This window comes from Chelon labrosus (assembly GCF_963514085.1).
Source record: "Chelon labrosus genome assembly, chromosome: 22".
Classification (NCBI taxonomy): Eukaryota; Metazoa; Chordata; class Actinopteri; order Mugiliformes; family Mugilidae; genus Chelon; species Chelon labrosus.
Window position 1 is genome coordinate 19,774,234 of NC_140355.1, and position 19,259 is coordinate 19,793,492.

General features: G+C 44.3%; 1 protein-coding gene across 1 annotated transcript in view; it reads left to right on the forward strand.

The window, feature by feature from the left end:
* Window positions 1–18,386, forward strand: part of LOC311507901 (netrin receptor UNC5D-like) — a gene marked incomplete at its 5' end in the record, with an annotated part of 75,059 nt that extends 56,673 nt beyond the window's left edge. The window contains 6 exons of the mRNA XM_084572445.1: window positions 5,349–5,520; window positions 7,533–7,763; window positions 12,905–13,054; window positions 14,333–14,503; window positions 14,734–14,912; window positions 17,277–18,386. Coding sequence (XP_084428571.1) covers window positions 5,349–5,520; window positions 7,533–7,763; window positions 12,905–13,054; window positions 14,333–14,503; window positions 14,734–14,912; window positions 17,277–17,475 — 1,102 coding nt within the window. The 3' untranslated portion in view covers window positions 17,476–18,386. The remainder of the gene's footprint in view (window positions 1–5,348; window positions 5,521–7,532; window positions 7,764–12,904; window positions 13,055–14,332; window positions 14,504–14,733; window positions 14,913–17,276) is intronic.
* Window positions 18,387–19,259: the final 873 nt, after the last annotated feature.

The window sequence follows — 19,259 nt, forward strand, 5'->3', positions numbered from 1 at the left end:
ATTGATTTGGTTTTCGGTGAGATGGATAGAGGTGAAGCGTCGGTATTTAGATGAATATTTCCTGCCAGGAGGAGTCTATTTCTGTAACTTTGTCGTGGAGATTTCTCACAAAAGCTATCGCTCGAGGAGAAATGGGGGATGATAGATAAGGAGGGTTCGAAAAAGGGAATCTAATACCTTTGACTCCTATGCAACAGAGCCTCAAAAGCTATCTGACAGGCGCGAGTCAGTTTTTGGACATGTGCTTGATTTACAGCAGACAGTATCAACATGTCAGTGTGTCTGTTTGAAATCCAGCGAGCGAGATACGGCGCAGCTAAGCGCCTGTGCTTCTCAGTGAAATTCAATTTCCGGATAAAGAGAAGAGAATCAGAAGTGACGTTTAGTGCCATACTGTCATCTCACCTCACTCCCATCAACATATTAAGCGCCTGGGGGTCATATGGGAAAAGAAACACATCAAAGGTCACGTATAGGTTGTGGCTCAGGGCTGAGTTAGTCGCACACTCCCCTGCCTGAAGTCTCCCCGCTTCAGCCAGACTGTTGCCCTCTAAGCTCCTGCTTTGCTCTGATAAGCCTGATGCTGTTTACTTCTCTGGCTGTCGTTTAAGAAGCTCCAGGAGCCGTGCACCGCTGAGCTGTCAGTCAAAGCCTATCTTCTGACAGCCGCAGAGTCCAGGAGGAGAAACCGGATCCTTTCTTCCCATTCAAACCTCGGCCATCTGCATAAGACGACGCTTCTCTCGGCGAAGAATGGGGAATCGATCGGCTCGGGCTCAATTTCAGGTGTTCACAAGAGCATTTCGCCCGTCCTCTGAGAGTCGCAAAGTTGTTTGGCGTGCGATCTTCTCTGGCCCTGCAGGGGACGGCGGGTCCAAGGACACAATAATGACGGCGTGGGGCGAAATGAAATGATGCGGCTTGCAGGGAAGCGTCTGTTACTTCGTTGGCCTCAGAACAAGCTTCCTCTTAGTCGGGTTGGTGGCTGTTTTTGTGGTTTATTTTGTACAAGTGCTCTCTGAGAAGCCCAAACTCCTTAATTGATTATTACCCTTAGGTTTACACATCCAGCAGAGGCAGAGAAACATTTGGAGTCATTGCATTGGGAGCACCTAATGTTAATGTGTAGTAAATATTCACAATTTGAGTTTGTCTCCTGCATCTGCTAAGGGACACATCTGTCTCTCCAGCGGTAGCTTCTCCACTGAGTAGCTAGGTTTGTGTCTGGCGCGGTGCAGGTGGTGTACAGTGGGATTTTTTAGAGCTGTTTTCTCTCAAAACAGCCGCTTGACGCAAACATCTCAGACGGGAGTGAAACCGAAACACTGAAGCTGCCGGCTGTAAAATCCAAACAAAAATCGATTAAAAGGTGTTAAAGTGCTCAGTGGAGCTTTGACGGAGTCGGGTAATCGTATCACGTATGGCTGCACTTTACTGAAGCCGTCAAATGTTCACATTGGGTGAAATATTAAAGAACTCACATTATGGTGGACATTAAAGTCTGTTTACAGACCTCACAGTAGTCCGGAGTACTGCTGCAACTTTAAATGCATTTTGTGGCTCAAGAGGGAGCTGCACACTTTCTGTTATGTTTTTATTGACTACTTTGTTAGCTTAAAATGCTGCATAGCTGTACCTCACATAGCTGCAGATTGCATTGTGTTGAGTATTTGAAGAGCGAGTAATATAATAAAGAACTGTCTGCGTATTTCTTTTAGAAATAAGATCATAACTACATAATTAGGAGGTGTTTTTGAGAAGTTGAAACTCGGTTGTTAAACTTGAATAATAATTTGTAAGGCTAAAAAACAGGTTAGCACTGATGCCTCACAGCAAGAAGGTTCTGGGTTCTAATCCATGGTCCGACTGGTTCCTTTCTGTGTGGAGTTTGCATGTTCTCCCTGTGTCTGCGTGGGTTCTCTCCAGGTACTCCAGCTTCCTCCCACCGTCCAAAGACATGCTTGTTAGGTTCATTGGTGATTCTAAATTGGCTGTAGAGTGTGAATGGTTGCCTGTCTCTCTGTGCCCTGAGATAGACTGGAGACCTGTCCAGGGTGTACCCCGCCTCTCGCCCAATGACAGCTGGGATAGGCTCCAACCCCGTTGCGACCCTCCAGGAGGCAAGCATTTACAAAAAATGAATGAATGAATAAAAAACAGCCCTTGAAAAATTTAAGAGATCACCGCAAAATGATCAGTTTCTCTGATTTTACTCTTTATAGTTATATGTTTGAGTAAAATGAACATTTTTTTTGTTTTATTCTAGAGCATTTAGTTGCAGAAAATGACAAATGGTCAAAATAACCAAAAAAGATGCAGGGGTTTGAGAAGTCAGATAATGCAAAGAAACACCACATTACTAATATAGAAATCAATATTTTGGCTTCCATGCTTCTTGGCAGGCTCTTCATCGGTCTTTCACATTTGCTGTTGGGTAGGTCTGCCAACCGTCCCTTGAAAAATGGCGTCGTCCCGTATTTAGAAACAAAAGCACGCGTCCCGTATTGAGCTGAAACGGGGCACACTCTGTCCCGTATTACCGTGGGAATCAAAAATAGTGTCTAAAATGCCAATGGAATGAATGAACAACAGGGCACTTTATATGAACATTTACGGTAGACTTATTCCCAGGCCGTCTCCTGTTCTTTGACCAATGAGATGACAGCGGGAATCACGCTGTCATCTCATCGGTCGAGGTACTGTCGCTTACGAAGAAGATAGCGGAAGACAACAAAGCAAACAACTTTTCTTCACTCTTTGTTTGCATTTTTCTTGTTGCAAGAGGAACGTTCTGCTTTCTATTGTTTAATATTCATTTATGCGGTTTTAAGTTAAGCTGGACAGGTTTCTGTTTAATTTTGTTATTTTGTGTTAAAAATAAATTGTTGAATAATAATTTGTTTTCCATGTGTAGTGTTCACATCACTCAAAAATAATTCATTTCAGTTTCGAGTCAAATAGTTAAAAAATCGTTTCGCACACAAAAATAAGGGCTAAAAAAATTCACCACGTCGGGAAGGGTGAAGGCAATCAGGTCGGCCCATCGCTTAATTATTTTTCAGGGAGTTGGCGACCCTACTGTTTGGTGACTTTAGTCCACTCCTGCTGCAAAAATTCGTGTGAGTGTGAAGCATCCATCTTCCTCTTGATCACATTCTCAAGTTTTTCAATTGGGTTCAGGTGTGGAGAGTTGATCTTGATCTTTGTAGTCCTTCATCCACACACTGACTGACTGACTGACCTCGCTCCTTGCTGTGTGGCATGGAGCATTGTTGCACATATGCTGCTAGAAAAGCTCTAACACCTTGAAACCTGAGAATGTAAAGGGTTGAATCTTTATTTTGAAACTCTGAAGGATGCGAGGTACCTTTGCACTTACATTGCACTGCTCTTTTTAGAGCTCAGACCGCTCAGCTAGCTTTTAGAAACTCTGGGACGCCGGCAGACTGACTGATAAGGTCAGGATACATTAGCCTCCGTTGACAAGCTAACTTGTTTTGTCGAGGCGCCTCCTTTAACTCAAGTTTTATAACAGCTACTCTGTCCACGCCGCTAAAAGAAAGTGTCGGATACTAACAAGGAGCTGTCGACATATAATTTGTAGGTGAAGCAAAAAATAAATAATAAAATCTAGAAAAAGGAGGTGTGATAAGTGTACTGCACTTATGAGGCCAGGCTTAACTAGTAATCACAGTCTCCTGTCTGTAACCATCCTCCCGGAGTGATATTTCTTTGTTCTCATAAACACAATCACAGTTGCTAAATAACCATCTTTAATCTTTGCTCGCAGGCAGTCTGGCTAATTACCACAGTCTCAGCAGCAGGTAACCTTGCTTTCCTCCGAGCCCCGGGCTGATTAGCGCAGAAGTGCAGCTGCAGGGCCAAGGGTGCGGCGTGGATGTGTGATTTTATTTTTAAACAGCGGATCATAACCTCCTCCTTTAATTTTTTTTTAGTGTTGATTGGTAACAGCCGAGCGAGAGGGGGAGGAAAAGAAGTTTCGCGCCGCGCCCCGGCACCAGAAACTGTTAAGATTACAGGAGGCGAGCAACCTCAGCCGCACGCCGTGCCACGAGGGGGAACGCTCACCTCTCAGCATGCACGAAAACACACACACACGAGCTTTTACGCCTTCGTATTCCCACCTTTGTTTTTTTTTTTTTCACACAACAGTTGTCGTGCATCTTGCAGGTAATTGCTGCAGGGATGGAAAACTGCAAAAAGAAGCATCCTGCTCCTGTTGTACTGCTGTTTCTTACTTGCCGTTAATATAGAGATATAGGAAAAGGCCTACACACTACACACTTTTTCTGTGTTCCAACTGTTCTGGGCAATTTAATTGGTAAAAACATACAATATGCTGATTTAGTGATATATCGTATCAACGTCCGTCAGCTGCAACTTTTTCAGTTTTACTCCTCTTTTAATGTTTTTTTTTCTTTCCTTGGACCTCATCAACCGTCCTCTCCGACAATCAACAGCGCTCTCAAAAATCAAGGTTGTTTTGTGTTTGAAAATCCGGTTACAAGAAGGAACAAGTGCTCCAGCTTGATGTCTGATGTATTTTCATCCGGCTCCGTTAATGTCTCTGTAACGCTTTTGAAAAAAACACTTCCTTTCGTTTTTGCAATTTCCTCTCACACGTTGTGTTGTGATTGCTTCGCGTTTGTCTCGGTTGTGTCTCTTTTAACGCTTTACCTGCTCAGGGACAACAAATACATGAATAAACTAGTCCAGAACCAACTGTGTAATTAAAACCTTACATGCAGCTGCAGACTTAATTATAAAAACGGTATTTTTAACGTTCTGTTCCACGTTTGTAATGCATCTGCGCCCGCGTGTCGGGCTCCGTCCCCGCTGCTGAGAAGTATCCATGCTGCTGCAGCGACAACACCACCAATATCGTGTCCTGTGTATGTGAGGTGTCCAGCCGTGGGCCAGCTGCATGACTGATGGTGGTCCCATCGATTGCTCTCAGTCTTCGGGGCTTCCAGCCAAGATTGGGCCCCTGGCCAAGAGCAGCTTGGCCCAGCTAATCTGTCACTGGGCCGGCCAGAGCAGGCTTCATAAGCTCCATCGACCCACAAAGCTTACACGCTCTGCGCTAGAGCCTGTCCTCCCCAGCCTCACTGTCCATTAGTCTTGGTGCTTTAATCTTCCTCTATCTGTGTGTCTGTGTGTCAGCTAGTCAGCGATTGATTCATTAGGAGTGTCCACGGATTTGAGTTTACTTTGTTCATAAGCAAGGGTCACACTCTGAATACTCGTTTAAGCAGTGAGAGAATCTTGTGAATACTTTGATAAAACCTCGTGTAACGATGCATCCTTCTCCTCTTTTTTTTGCACAGTGCCGTGTCCGAGGACGGGGCCGAGATCTTTTTGAGCCCCGCGGTCACGTACGGCCCCCCAGGCCTCGACCTGTCCTGCCCCATAGCCATGACCATAGCGCACTGCGCCGAGGTTTCCGCCGGTAACTGGACCATCCGGCTAAAAAGACAAATCCAGGACAACAAGTGGGAGGTGAGCGGCTTCCTGTTACACTTCTTCTTCTTCTTCTAAGTCACCAACTTTTCCCAGCAGCCGAGTGTATCAACGGGATCTGATGAACGACCTACTTTGATGAAAATTTTCATCCTCGCAGCGGAGCCGTGCGAGCACGGAGCCGAATTTCAGGGTTGCCGGCTCACATTTGTCGTTCTGCATCACATTTTTTGCCTTTCAAGCTCTACCTCATGCTGTCTTACATCCAAAAGAAATGTCAGGCCGAATGTAAATGGCAGCTTTTAGCATTCATCGACTGCATGGGTTTTTTTTTGTTTTTTTTCAAGGTTAATGATGGTATTGATTTCAAAGCATTAGTCTTTTTGCAAGTCAGCCTGCACTACACTGATTTAAAAAATATATAAAGCAAGCCCAGACATGCATGTTTTTCTTCCTATCATCCTAAAAGTAATTAATATTCTGAGACATACGTGGACAAATTCATCTCCTTTAACGTGACTATTTTTAATCACGCACCTATTTTGGAAATAGAGGGATTTACTAAAGTGTGGTATCTAGTCAGAAATAAATAAAATAAACATCTTGGTAACATTTCCCCTAAATAACCCCCCTTTTAAAAATGCACGCAGATTTAACTTTAATCAAGTCTGATACCTCGGTGTGAGGTCAATAACATCTTTTTTTTTTTTTTAAAGATTTAAGACTTCCCTGCTCCAAATGCACTGTAGTGCTATTTCTGTGATGGCTGCTTCTTTCTCACAACTATTTCTTCGAGTCCTTCATCTCCATCCCCTGTACAGCTACTCCACCGTCTCACAGAGGAACACTCAGACATCTGCCTTCACACCTTTTCAGATCCTCCCTTCCCCTTTCTCGTGCTTTCCCATGCACGCCAGACACATCTAAGATGCTCCCTTTTTTTTTAATTTTTAAGTAACCTCATCGAAAAGCTTCGGGGACCTCGTCGAGGCCGAGCGACCGCCGGAGCCGCGGCGTTTGCTTGACCTTGGGGTTCCGTGACTCTCCAGCCGGCCGGGTCCCTTCACTCTGCGTGACATTTACACAGATGTAATTTGCCGGCAGACGTGTTGCACAAAAGGGAGCTATCAAAAGAGCCATCGCTGATGGGAGCTATAGGCCAACGGAGGGGAAAGAAAAGCCAGCGGAGGAGAGGAGAGGAGAGGAGAGGAGAGGAGAGGAGAGGAGAGGAGAGGAGAGGAGAGGAGAGGCGAGGCAGACAGAAAAGGATGCCGGCAGGTTCAGAGGAAAGAAGAAGAAGAGATGTTCTCTAAATGTAACGCCGTGACCCGTCTCTGTCACTGAGAAATAATGAGCCCTTTATCTCAGGACGGATGCTTACTCAAAACCTAATCTCTGGAATTAGTGATATAATGGGAGATGGAGGTCTCTCTCTCCCTCTCTGTCTTTCCCTCTTCCCTCCTCTCTTTCACTTTGTCTGCCTCTCAGTGTCACTCCCATTAAAAGCAGCCTGCACTTTTGTACGCCAGAGTTGGACTCTATCATTTCTCCACGGCTGCCTGGCAGCAGGGATGAGCTATGTCGTGGAGATCCTTCATGTCTGCTGCAGCGCTAATGGGGCAGGTTTATGAAGCCGTGGGGCCACTAAATTACCCCGCGTTTCTTTATATACGCCTCAGATGCAGAGAGGGGACTCGGTGGGTCACAGTTTCAGACGGTGATTCAGGGAGAACTGGGCACAAGATGACGAGCAATTGGACACGACCGAGCCCCGCTAATCCGGTTTGTCAGTGTTACTGTATCCCCATCTGTTTGGTGAGATGGGTCATTATTCATTTGGCCCTGGTTCAGCCTTGCACAGCTCCTGATCCCATCTGAGTTTCCAGGTTACTGTCTGCGAAGAGCTTTAAAAATATCACTTTACGTTTTTAAATCCTGAATACATCAAATGCACTGAAATGACTTGAATTCTTCTTTTTGTCTAGTATAATAGGAGTCAAAAGAGTTGCCTTTAACTAAAGCCATCCTCTCCTGATGCGCCCCCTCTACAGGAAGTCATGTCTGTGGACGAGGAGAGCACCTCCTGCTACTGTCTGCTGGAGGCCCGGAGGTGCCATGTGCTGCTGGAGCATCCGGGTCGCTACGCCCTGATGGGGGAGCCGCTGACCCAGGAGGCGGCCAAGCGACTGAGGCTGGCTGTGTTTGGCAGCCCGGACCCCGGCAACTCTCTGGGCTTCACCCTCAGGGTTTACTGTGTGGACGACACGCCCCACACATTTCAGGTACGAGAGAGACGGTGTTATATTTGGTTTGCACAATGTTCGTGAATTATCTTCTACTGAGTTGATGATAGTGGGTTAATAGTTTGTAGTTGTGTAGCTCCACTTACAGATGACTCTGAGGTCACATTGTGAGCTCAGCAATGACGCACGCTACCTCACTCCTTTGTCTTCTTTAAAGGCAGAAACAATCATCTTTTGACGTGTATTACAAGCTGCTGGGTTATCAACCTTATGTGCAGTGCAAGGGCAGATTATGCTAAACTAAAGGTGACAGGCTACTAGACTGAAGGAAATATAAATCAGAGATGCATTCCTTTAATGCTGCGTGTACTGAAGAGCTTTTGAACAGCGAAGTATTCATTTACCAACAAAGAGGTGCTTTGGACTAACACAAAAAAAGAAGAAGGGAGCAAATTACTGCACATGTTCAGTGATGAAGAATCTTTGACTCCCACTCAACGAAGTAACAAAGCCGTGTCCACAAATAAAGAGATTCGCTTGGGATCCACCGCTTTGTTGTCGGCTCTGGTTGCCTAGGTCTGCCTGAAAGTTACTAACAAAACTAAAAAATTCCTCTAAGAGAAAAGTCCTACTTTATTTGCCACCCTCTTTGAGTCTTCACTTGGTTGTACGTTAGCTAAATGCTAATGTCACTGCTCTAATATGCTCATGCTCCCCTCTGTGATTAGGCACATTAGCTTTAACGCAAAGTACAGCTGAATCTAAGAGGGAATGTCATTAGGTGATGGCACATGAGGAAAAAAATCTAAAGTCAAAGATGTTGGAAGTCAGTAGCATTCAATCTCTGGCAACCAGGAATGTGTGTACGACTATATTCAGTCTGGACCACTTCCCCCAGAGCTACGCCGCTAACATGCATTAAGTTATTAATATATCCAAAAGAACTCTATATAATATAAGAAATTTAAATTGCGAGGATCGCCTGGAAGAATTTGTCTCTGGATTATTATTATTTATTTATTTTTTTCTCCTTTGCTCCACTGAAGATCTGCCTGTTTGGTAACACTGCCACTGGGAGATGCTTGATGACGAGGAGACAAAGAGGGACTTTTAATTACAAAGGCAACAGATGCTCCAAGGTTGCTTCCCTGCCCTTTCTTTGTGTAATTTAATTTGCTCTCTGTTAATTAAATGTGTTTCGGCATTGCATTCGATGCAACAAGTATTTGAACACGGCTCATCGCGGCGCTCTTGAGTGGCGCTTTGAGAGAGGTTTGCCCTTTCTCCTTGCGTTGTGGGCGCACTCAAAAAGATAAAAAAAAAAAAACACAAACCTCATTTTGTGAAAAGGTTTCACAACAGTGATTTGTTTCATGACTCAATTAAACACACAGCTTTTATAAAGTAGAGCTGCGTAGTGTGAAGCCAAAGCAAGTAGAGCTCCCCCTGGTGGCTGGCTACAGTATAGGTCCTAAGCTCCGCCTCCTCCATGTTAGCGGATGGGACCTGGGCCGAACTAAAACCCCAAAATACACATCAAATATTTTTTTCCAAGGATTGTTGCTGTCATTTTAGGTAGTTAATATAATGTTGATGAATGTTCAAGTGTCAATTTTTTGGATAAGTTTCGTTTTAGTTATTTGACGCTATAGAAACTGGATGCGACCTCCAGTTGCCATGCCAACCGCTCCGTAAAGCGTCCACCGCATTGTGCAGATTCTGGCTCCAAAATCGCAAGGTGGTGCTGCCCGTATCCCCGGGAAAATGGTGTCAGTTTGGCCAGTGCAAGGAAGTGGTGATCCTTAGTCCATATTTATATACAGTCTATGCATTGCAATTGAACACGGAATAAAACTGGTTGTACGTACCAAGAGTCAGTTCAGTCCACTTTTCCATCAGTCAGACATGGTTGTTTGGCAGTTTGTTCAATTTTTTATTTATTTTTTTATTTTTTTTGGTGGCTATTGTTTGTGCTTCCTACGAGAAATAATTTCCCCTGTGAGCTCGAAGCAGGAATCGATCAGGTTCAGCCGCCACGCTTTTGCATTGTCCTTGTTTCTCCTCCATCCCCTGCACACCTAAGATAATGTAAACACAAATGTTCAAGTGCAGAACGCTTCCATGCACGCACGCGGACATAAAGCATGTTAACAGTAGAGCGAAATTTGATGCTTCCTTAGGTATTTGAATTTGCAATCACAGCGTGAAACATGCTGATAGGTTTTCGGTCGATTTGTACAAAGAGACATTTTAATGTTTCTTGGAGTTGAAAATGAAGACTGACTGACATGTGTACGTCGTTGCCCGGGTGTTTCCTAACATTTCAGTGTATCTGTTTGAGATTGCAGTAGAAGCCAGGGGGCATACACCAACCCCCAGCGCCAGAATACTCTATCACAGTGAAAAAACAGCTCATCTGTACGAAGAGAAAATACAAAAACAAAGTCACGGAGAGCTATTCGGAGGGAAATGGATGTGTCAAGTTTGGGTAGTTCTTAGGAAAGAAAAAAAACAACAAACGTGTTGACTTGAAAATAAAACAGCTGATGACAGAATAATCCTCAGAGCTGTGTAGATGAAGCCCAAAACAACGGTCTAGGGAGCGCAGATGTGAAAGAGTCACACAGTTAGTAAAGCAAAACAGTAATCTTGAGGCTCAGCAGCAAGATTAAAAAAAGATTAGGTAGGAATTTGTCAGAACTGATGAATCTAAACGCAACCTTTACCAAAAAAGAGTCTGACATGATGTGATTCAAGCTATTCCCCCTCATCAGTGAAACATGAAGGAGGTCATGCCATGTGTATGTATGGCTGCTTCTGGAGCTCGCTCGTCTTTTATTGATTATACAGCAGCAGGATGAATTCTTTTTTTTTATTATTATTATTTTTTTCTCATTCGTCATGAAACAAGGCCACGACCTCAAACGCGCTGCCCGTGAAGCCAGCGTGTTGGTCTGGGGTCGGAAACTTTGACCGGCCAAGTCGGTCGTCAGATTTAAACCCTGCAGCGCCTTTTCGCCTGCCGGGAAGGAGATTGAAGACGCCGAAGGGAGCTGCTCCTTTTGAAGGCCCCGGAAAGCGTTTCGAAAGAAGATACTAAATATTTATTAATGTCAGCTGGTCACGGAATTTTTATTATATCAGAGGGCTGCGTGTTATAGACGTTATCGCTTTTATTTCTTTTGACATCTGTTAACTTACTTTTGCACATCTTGAAAAATATATATGCATATAAATAGTCTGCAAAAAAAACAAAAAACAGTTTATACCACTCTATACAGTTTTAATAAACGCCTTAGTAGGGTACTTTATTATTAGTTTTAGTACCCAATCTCTGTGCATGCAGAATAAGAGCAGAAAAAACATAAAACCCAATTAAAACTATTTCTTAAAACTTCTTGTGCTTCTAGTGGTTTCTAAACTTTGGAATATATGGAAAAAATTGAGTGGCGCATCTAAGAATCCAGACCATCTACTAATACACTGCAAGTTTGTCCATAGGATGTACCTTATACCTTTCTACAAAAATCATTTCATCTCCCAACTGTGAACTATGTTCATTAAGTGTCCTGGGGTCCTTTATGCATATAGACCATAATAAATGAACAAACTGCCAAATAACCATGTCTGAGTGATGGAAAAGTGGAATGAACTGACTCTTGGTACCTACAACCAGTTTTATTCCGTGTTTGTTCACTTGCAATGCATAGACTGTATATAAATATGGACAAAGCGTCGCCACTTCCTTGCATTGGACAAATGGATGCTATTTTGGCGGCACCATCTTGCAACTTTGGAGGTCTGAGAGTGGAGCCACGTGGAGCCACGATATCGATGACCCGACCACGCTTCCTCCAGACTCACTCGCATTTTTGTGTAATTAATACTGCGCTCTGATCTACCTCCACCAGTTACAAGCAGTTACACTTGAACATGCATCAACATTATTTTAACTACCTAAAATGACTGAAACTAAGGACAATGCAAAAGCGTGGCAGCCGAACCTGATCGATTCCTGCTTCGAGCTCACAGGGGAAATTATTTCTCGTAGGAAGCACAACAGTAGCCACCAAAAATAAAGAAAAAATTGAACAAACCATGTCTGAGTGATGAAAAAGTGGAGTGAACTAACTCTTGGTTCCTACAACCAGTTTTATTCCATGTTCACTTGCAATGCATAGACTGTGTATAAATATGGACGATGCGTCGCCACTTCCTTGCATTGACCAAACTGACGCTATTTTCCCGGGGATACAGCAGCGCCATCTTGCGATTTTGGAGACAGAGTCTGCACAGTGCGGTAGATGCTTTACGGAGCGGTTGGCATGGCAACTGGTAGTCGCATCCTGTTTCTATAGCGTCAGATAGCTAACTAAAACGAAACTTATCCAAAGAATTGACACTTGAACATTCATCAACATTATTTTAACTACCTAAAATGACTGAAACTATCCTTGAAAAATAGTATTTCATGTGTGTTTTAGTTTGGCCCAAGTCCCACCCACTAACATGGAGGGGGTGGAACTTATGACCTATACTGCAGCCAGCCACCAGGGGGAGCTCCACTTGCTTTTGGCTTCTATGATATGTACTGGGAATCTCCTATTTTAGATGACATAACTTGCAGTTGGGGTCCCACACTCACCGCTGTTGCTTCTACTTCCCTTCTCGATCTGTCCCTGCAGCAGAGACGTATCCTATGGGCTGGTGTCCCCTGTGTCCCCAGCCTTTGTTAAATATTAAAAATAAATACTATTGAAAATATTAAAAAGGTTCTGAATTCTCAATATTAAGAGAAATATTTTGCATTCTCAATTAATCAGATTATTTTTTGTGTGATAATTTTGACAATAAATTATTATTGTTAAGAAAATCTGAAAAAAATTAAATAAATTAAATCCAGGGTGGCATCTTCTAATTGCTTGTTTAGTCCAACCAAGAGTATAAAACCAAATAATTAAAGAAAACCAATTAAGGGGATGAAAGTGGTTAATTAGTTAACGACTAATTAGTTGTTTTCAATTAGTTTCTTTCATTCTTTCTTTTCTAATTTACTCCCGTTTTCCAAGAGGATACGAGTTTATTATGAATTTGTGAATTATCATTTTCTTCTACATGTTCTCTACATGAGTCTAACACTTCTGTAACCCCCTAACCCCGGCCCCACCTTTCCTTATCAGGAGGTGGCAGTGGGCGAGCGCAGCAGAGGCGGGCGGCTGCTGGAGGAGCCGAAAATGATGCTGTTTAGGGGGAATAATTTCAGCCTCCAGGTGTCCATCCAGGACGTGCCACAGTTACTCTGGAGCATCAAGCCTTTCACCACCTGCCAGGTAGGCGGCCTCTGTGCGTTTTCCCTCATTTACAGCAAAGGGGCTTTTTGCAACAGGAAGCGTGTTTACTCTCCGTGCATCTCAGCTCTAAATTAAATCACGCTCCGCTCTGCCGCAGTCATATATATAAAAAAAAAAAAAAGAAGCTTTATCTTCTTGGCCTCCCTCGCTCGTCCGTCCCTCGGCCACATCAAAGCCAGAGGACGGCAGCAAGGGCACAGCAGGAGATCACTAAGGCTAGCTATCTCACCCACACACGCACCCTTATGAAATTAATTATGACTGCCAGGCAGGCGTACACACACCACACACACACATCATAGCTATCCTCCTAGGGGTCTACATGCTGCATGTTCTGCTCTGCCCTGTGATGTTTATCCCACCAGCGACATCCTATTAGCAGAATTAGCCCACCGTAGTGCCTCCAGAATACCAACGAGGATTTCTTACAGAGAGTAGAGCCGCGGCGCGAGGGTCCTACAGGGAAGACGGCTATAGGCTCTCGTTCAGACACCGCTCTCACCAAGAGGAGGCTTTTTACAAGAATCCATCCTCCTGTCTGATGGATCTGTGGAGAGGATGATTCATCTGTAAAGCACTGTTTTTGACCTGCTCCCTCTTTGCAGCACTGTCTGGGGCGCCCAGTAGTTTGTAATGGAGCTTGAAATAGACCTTTTAAGATTGCATTTGCTGCAAAGATCTGTCTGTGTCTAACATTTTTAGGGTAAATGTAGTGCAAACTGGCTAAATTAAGACATCTCTGATCTAATTCCATAATCACATTACAGCTCCTGATCGAACAGATTACAAGCCTCACTGCAGGACTCAGGAAGTCTAAATAAAATGCTGCTGCTGCTTTTACGGCGTGCATTATTTATCGAGCTGTAAAATCATCACAGCTGTAGAATATGATGTAAAAGTGATAGAAAGTAGTTTAATTATTTTTCCAAGGCGCTTTTGTAAAAGTTTCTTATTGCACTAATGATCGCCGCTCTAACAGATGTTTAACGAGACACACGTTCATTCCCGAGAGATCTCGCAACTGCCGGCGTTCTCTGTGATGGGTAAACTTCTTGATTAGGTAGCATCATTGATTGGCTAAAGAGGCCACTCACTCAGTCTTAATTAATCATGTAAACACTAAAGTGGGTGGCGAAGCAGGGTTCGAATAACAAATGTCTTTAGCGGGGATTTAATGAGCCCGTCGTCTGACTGCTGCCGGATCCTTTCATCATCCCCGTTCGTCCTGTCCGCCCTCCGTCTTCTCCCCCCCTGCAGGAGTTCTCCTTTTCTCAGGTGTGGGCCAGCAACCAGCGTCCCCTGCAGTGTGCCTTCTCTCTGGAGCGATACAGCCACTCGCCGTCGTCGTCGCAGCTCTCCTGCAAGATCAGCATCCGACAGGTCACCGGCGAGGAGCAGATACTCCAGGTCTACACGTCCGTGGTGGAGGTGAGGATGTGCGCGCAGGAGCGTGGGCAGCCATCCGTCCGCTTAATAGGTTCTTTTATCACGCTGAATAACTCTTGATTTCTTTTAAGGGCTTGCTTAATGAGCCTCTCAGGGAGCTTTTCATGTATAGATTGCAAATTGTCTTGATAAGTCCTTCATGTTGAGGTGGGGAGATATTCAGCTGCAATGCCAAGATCACCTTTTTCTTGCTTTCTTGCTTTCTTTCTTAGAATGAAAAGGGAGTGGTTCCCTTTTTCACTCAGTCAGACTGCACCATCACCTCTCAGACAGGGTCAAGGGCCTTCAAAATCCCCCTGTCCATCCGTCAGCGGATCAGCGCCACCTTTGACACCGCTAACGCTAACGGAAAGGACTGGCAGCTCCTGGCTCAGAAGCTCCACATAGACAGGTATGAGTTATAGCACTGAAATGAAACCTGCATTTCATTCTTTACTTTCCATACTGCTGAGTCACCTTTGAGTGAGTGTCTTTTGTTTTTGGGGCGTGGGGGAATAATAGAATAATGACTAGGAAGCAGAAAACACCAGTCTCTCAATCTGAATACTGTTTTTAATCTGGAATTTAGTCACAGTCTCGGCTTTTATCTCCCATCGCCAAGCAGCTGTCAGCGACACGCCACACTACTGATTTCATTATAGATCTAAAAACACATGCAGAGAGAGAGAGAGAGGGGGGCCAAGTTTAGCTCAGTCAGAACACTGTGCTGAGAAGAGACGCAGTGTTTTTTCTTTTTCTTTCTTTTTGCAGGAATCTAAACGAAGGTCTGTGACCGCTGACAGGCCAGCCTCTGGCAAGAAAACGCGTTCATGTTAGCACTTCTCATTAGCAGCGACTCTGCATGCGCTCGCTTCCACCAACCCCTGCAAAGCTCTCTCCGGGGTCAGTGTTTGCAGTGCAGGCTGCGGAGGCTTTCTGTTGTTTGGCGATGGGGTGATCTCTATTTGTGCTTCAGAGGAGAAGTCAATAATCAAGCGCTCGCAGCCACGAAGGCTCTCAGATCCGTGCAGTCAGCTCCGTCGAGCACTCGGGGAAGACAGTCAGCAAACTCTCCGTCTTGCCAATTGGAGGCACATGAGAGGGAAAAGTTAACTAAAAAAAATATGACAGAAACTGTGTGATTAAGGAATTTTGCTTCGTGAGAGAACAAACATCTGTGACTGAGAATTGGGGGAAGGATTTCAGAGGCTTTCTCAGCCCAGCTGAACACACCAAGAGGCATGTAATGGAAATGTCTCCACCTAGTTAAGCTGATTTTTGTAATTATTTCTCAGAGTGTGTGGGAACATAATCATACGGCGTGAGGGAGGAGAAGGGGAGAGAGAGAGAGAAGGCAACAAAGGGGAATCAGATTGTAATGAAACAGTGCCCTCTGTTGGAGAGGTGGTATAACAACAGCAGAGGAAGAAAATCAGTTCATTTGACAGATCTTAGGTCTATTTAATAGATTAGTCATTTTATTTATTTTTTTAACAATAGATTGCAAAGGTTATTTTTCTGGAAAATAATCTTAATTCTATCAAACAACCTTTAAAAGACAACATTTTCTAAAGCCACTCTTCTCTAAACCGTGCTTACTTATTGTTAGTTTACTTTTATTCTGACCTTCACTGTGATGCATGTGAAACGTTTGACACTACAAAGCTGTTTTCACGTCCGTCTGCAGAAGGAGGGGAAGTTTCTCTGTGCTCACCTTCAGGAGTTTAACACTCGTGCATACAAGTTTTATCTGGTGACAGCACAGCTCTGTTGGCTGCAGTCGAAAGTGTGATGTGATGCTCAGATGCGGGGGGGGGGGGGGGGGGTCTATAGACTCTTGAATTAAACTTAAAACGAAAAAGCACCAACAAATAAAGACATCTGAATTAAATTTCTAAGCTTATAAATGACCCAGAGACACTGTGTACAAGTATACATCGATCAGCCACAACATTAAGACCACTGACAGGAGAAGTAAATAACATTGACCATCTTTTGACAATTCAATGTTCCTCTGCGAATCTTTTGGACCTGGCATTCATTGGTGTGGATGTTACTCAGACATGTAGCACCCACCTAGACCAGACCAGGCACCCCCACCCCATAGCAATGACACTCCTTGATGGCAGCAGCCTGGCACAGACACACACACAAAAACGCTTTAGGAACAACTCAAAAAAACATGAAGAACAGCACAAGGGGTTGACCTGGCCTCCAAATTCACTAGATCCCGAACTGATCAAGTATCTGTGGGATGATCCACAGAGGCCCCTCCCCTCAAAGCCCCCCCCCACTAACAACATCCTGTTGCCAGACACCACAGGACACCCTCAGAAGGCCCATGTCCATTCTCTGATGAGCCACTTGGAGGCACAAGGGAGACCTACACAATAGCAGGAAGGTGGTCATAATGTTATGCCTGATCTGTGTATGTGTGGCTGCCATTATGCTGCAGGTGCTGGTATCTAAGGTAATTTTAACTGGATTGTTTAATGTGTTGCCACCAGTTGCCCCTCTGATGGATGCTAAATTCAGCTAACTTGACTAAAGGGGAGGTCCAGTGCCCCTCTGATTCTAAAGCGTTCTTCCACCTTTATTTAGGTGCAGCACTAAATCACATAATCACCGCTTTGAAATTGTTTATTCATTCGCCTTCCTATCATAATAACAACAGCAAAGCAATCACTTCATTACCCAAGCACTCCTTTGTTACTCATTGCCATGCAAAACACTCCACCACCCTCTAATACAATATTCAATTCTCCCTGGCCTGTAGGAACCTCTGCTACTTTGCATGTCAGGAGAGCCCATCATCAGTGATTCTGAGTCTGTGGGAAGCCCAGCACCAGGACTCGGGAGACCTGGACTCTCTGGCGAGCGCCCTCGAGGAGATCGGCAAGGTCCAGTCATCCAGAGCGGTTACCTTGGGCTGCAGCAAAGACGAGAGGGACTCTGAATTCACAAAACTTGGGTAGGGCAGATCTGCAGCAAATAATGATGGACCTTTTACTGCATGAACGCTGACGATCAGGTGTACTAGCTAACCTTTAGAGAGGAGGAGAAAGTGGACAGCAGGGAAGCTCAAGTTTGGACTGTTACTAAAGGAACACCTCCGCTAAACCAAATGGCTCATAAAGACAGAACAGTTTATGTTGTTGACAGGCATCTGCAGATTTTGAACGGGGCTAAGTACGGCCCGCGCTCGTCTTTGAAAGAGAAATGTCAACTCCCGACACATCCGAGGACTGATAACCTGTACTCAAGGAGACTAATTGTCCGTGTGAAGACGACTCTCGGTGGAGGACGGAGCGCCGTGTTAAACAGACTGCCAATGAACCATCCCAGGATTGGATGTGCCCTCAGACAGTCCACCGGGCTGTGGAAATGTTAAGTGTAACGTCATTATTTTGTCATTTTTAAAATCTTTTTCTGCTTTCTGTGTCTCTGACGTTTCTGCTGGAGTTAGATTTAAAAAACAAAAACAAAAAAAAAACAGGAAGCAACGAATGAATTAATGTGGTCAGAACATCCTGTCCTGTCCATACCGTGAGAGACAGTAAGCAAGAGTGTCTACAGTGATTTTAGTGTTTTAAAGGGACCTAATGATGTCCACATGCTAAATGCATTCACACTGACATGAATCACATGGATCACATTTTAAGGATCACCCTCGTGCACACATGAACATCCTCAGCCCAGACATGGACATTATCATTAAGACTGCAGAGGAGGATAACTAACCCGGCTGATCTGTGTCTCATCTGGCAACGCGTCCCCTTAATGTCTATATATCTGCTTAATTTGGAGGAAAATTAATGTTTCGCTGTGTGATGAGTGGGAACATTACATACCCTGCAAAGTGCTAGCTCTGGTGAAGTAGTGTGTACTTTCAAGACCCCCCCTCCCCCTCGCCCTCCCCACCCGGGACTTCATTTCTTTCTTGATTTTTTAATTTAAAATTTGACAATTGACGTGTGGCTTGACTGGAGCTGCCTTCCTCGGGGTCGCCCGGACCGTCAAATAACCCGGACGTCAATATTTGGAAACGCCTCGACAACGCTCGCTCTCCTCGCCCGCTTGATAAAGATATCTCGGTCAGGACGATCCCGACATTCAGTTGCTCCTCCTGCCTCTAAACTTAATAAAGTGACTTTGTGTTGAACTCTGTGTTAGCGCTCTCTTTTCATCTGCAGGTACAGTGGCGAAATTATTAAAACTGTGCAATTATAAGAGATGAAACCGAGACCTAAATAAAGTGATATTCTCAAAAAGATGTCAAAGAACACAACGTTTGTGGTTCGGTGGTAGTTCGTAGCTAATTGACCAACAAAAAAACTCCAAGAGTAGGACCAAGAAGGCTTCTTTTCAGATATTAGCTTAGCTTAGCATAAAAATATGGGTATGATGCGGGTTTGAATCCATAGAGTATGTAAAAATTAACAGCGGAAACAGTTCCTTTAAAGTGAAGCCAAAGCAAGTAGAGCTCCCCCTGGTGGCTGGCTGCAGTACTGCTCATAAGCTCCACCCCCTCCATGTTAGCAGATGGGACTTGGTCAAATAATTTTTTTTCTAAGGATGGTTTCTGTCATTTTAGGTAGTTAATATAATACTGATGCATGTTCAAGTGTCCATTTTTCTAAGTTTCGTTCTAATTAATTATTTGACGCTATAGTAACACGATGTGACATCACGATAGCTACAAGTTGCCATGCCAACTGCTCTGTAAAGCAGTCCTGTAGGACCATGAGAGTTGGGAAAA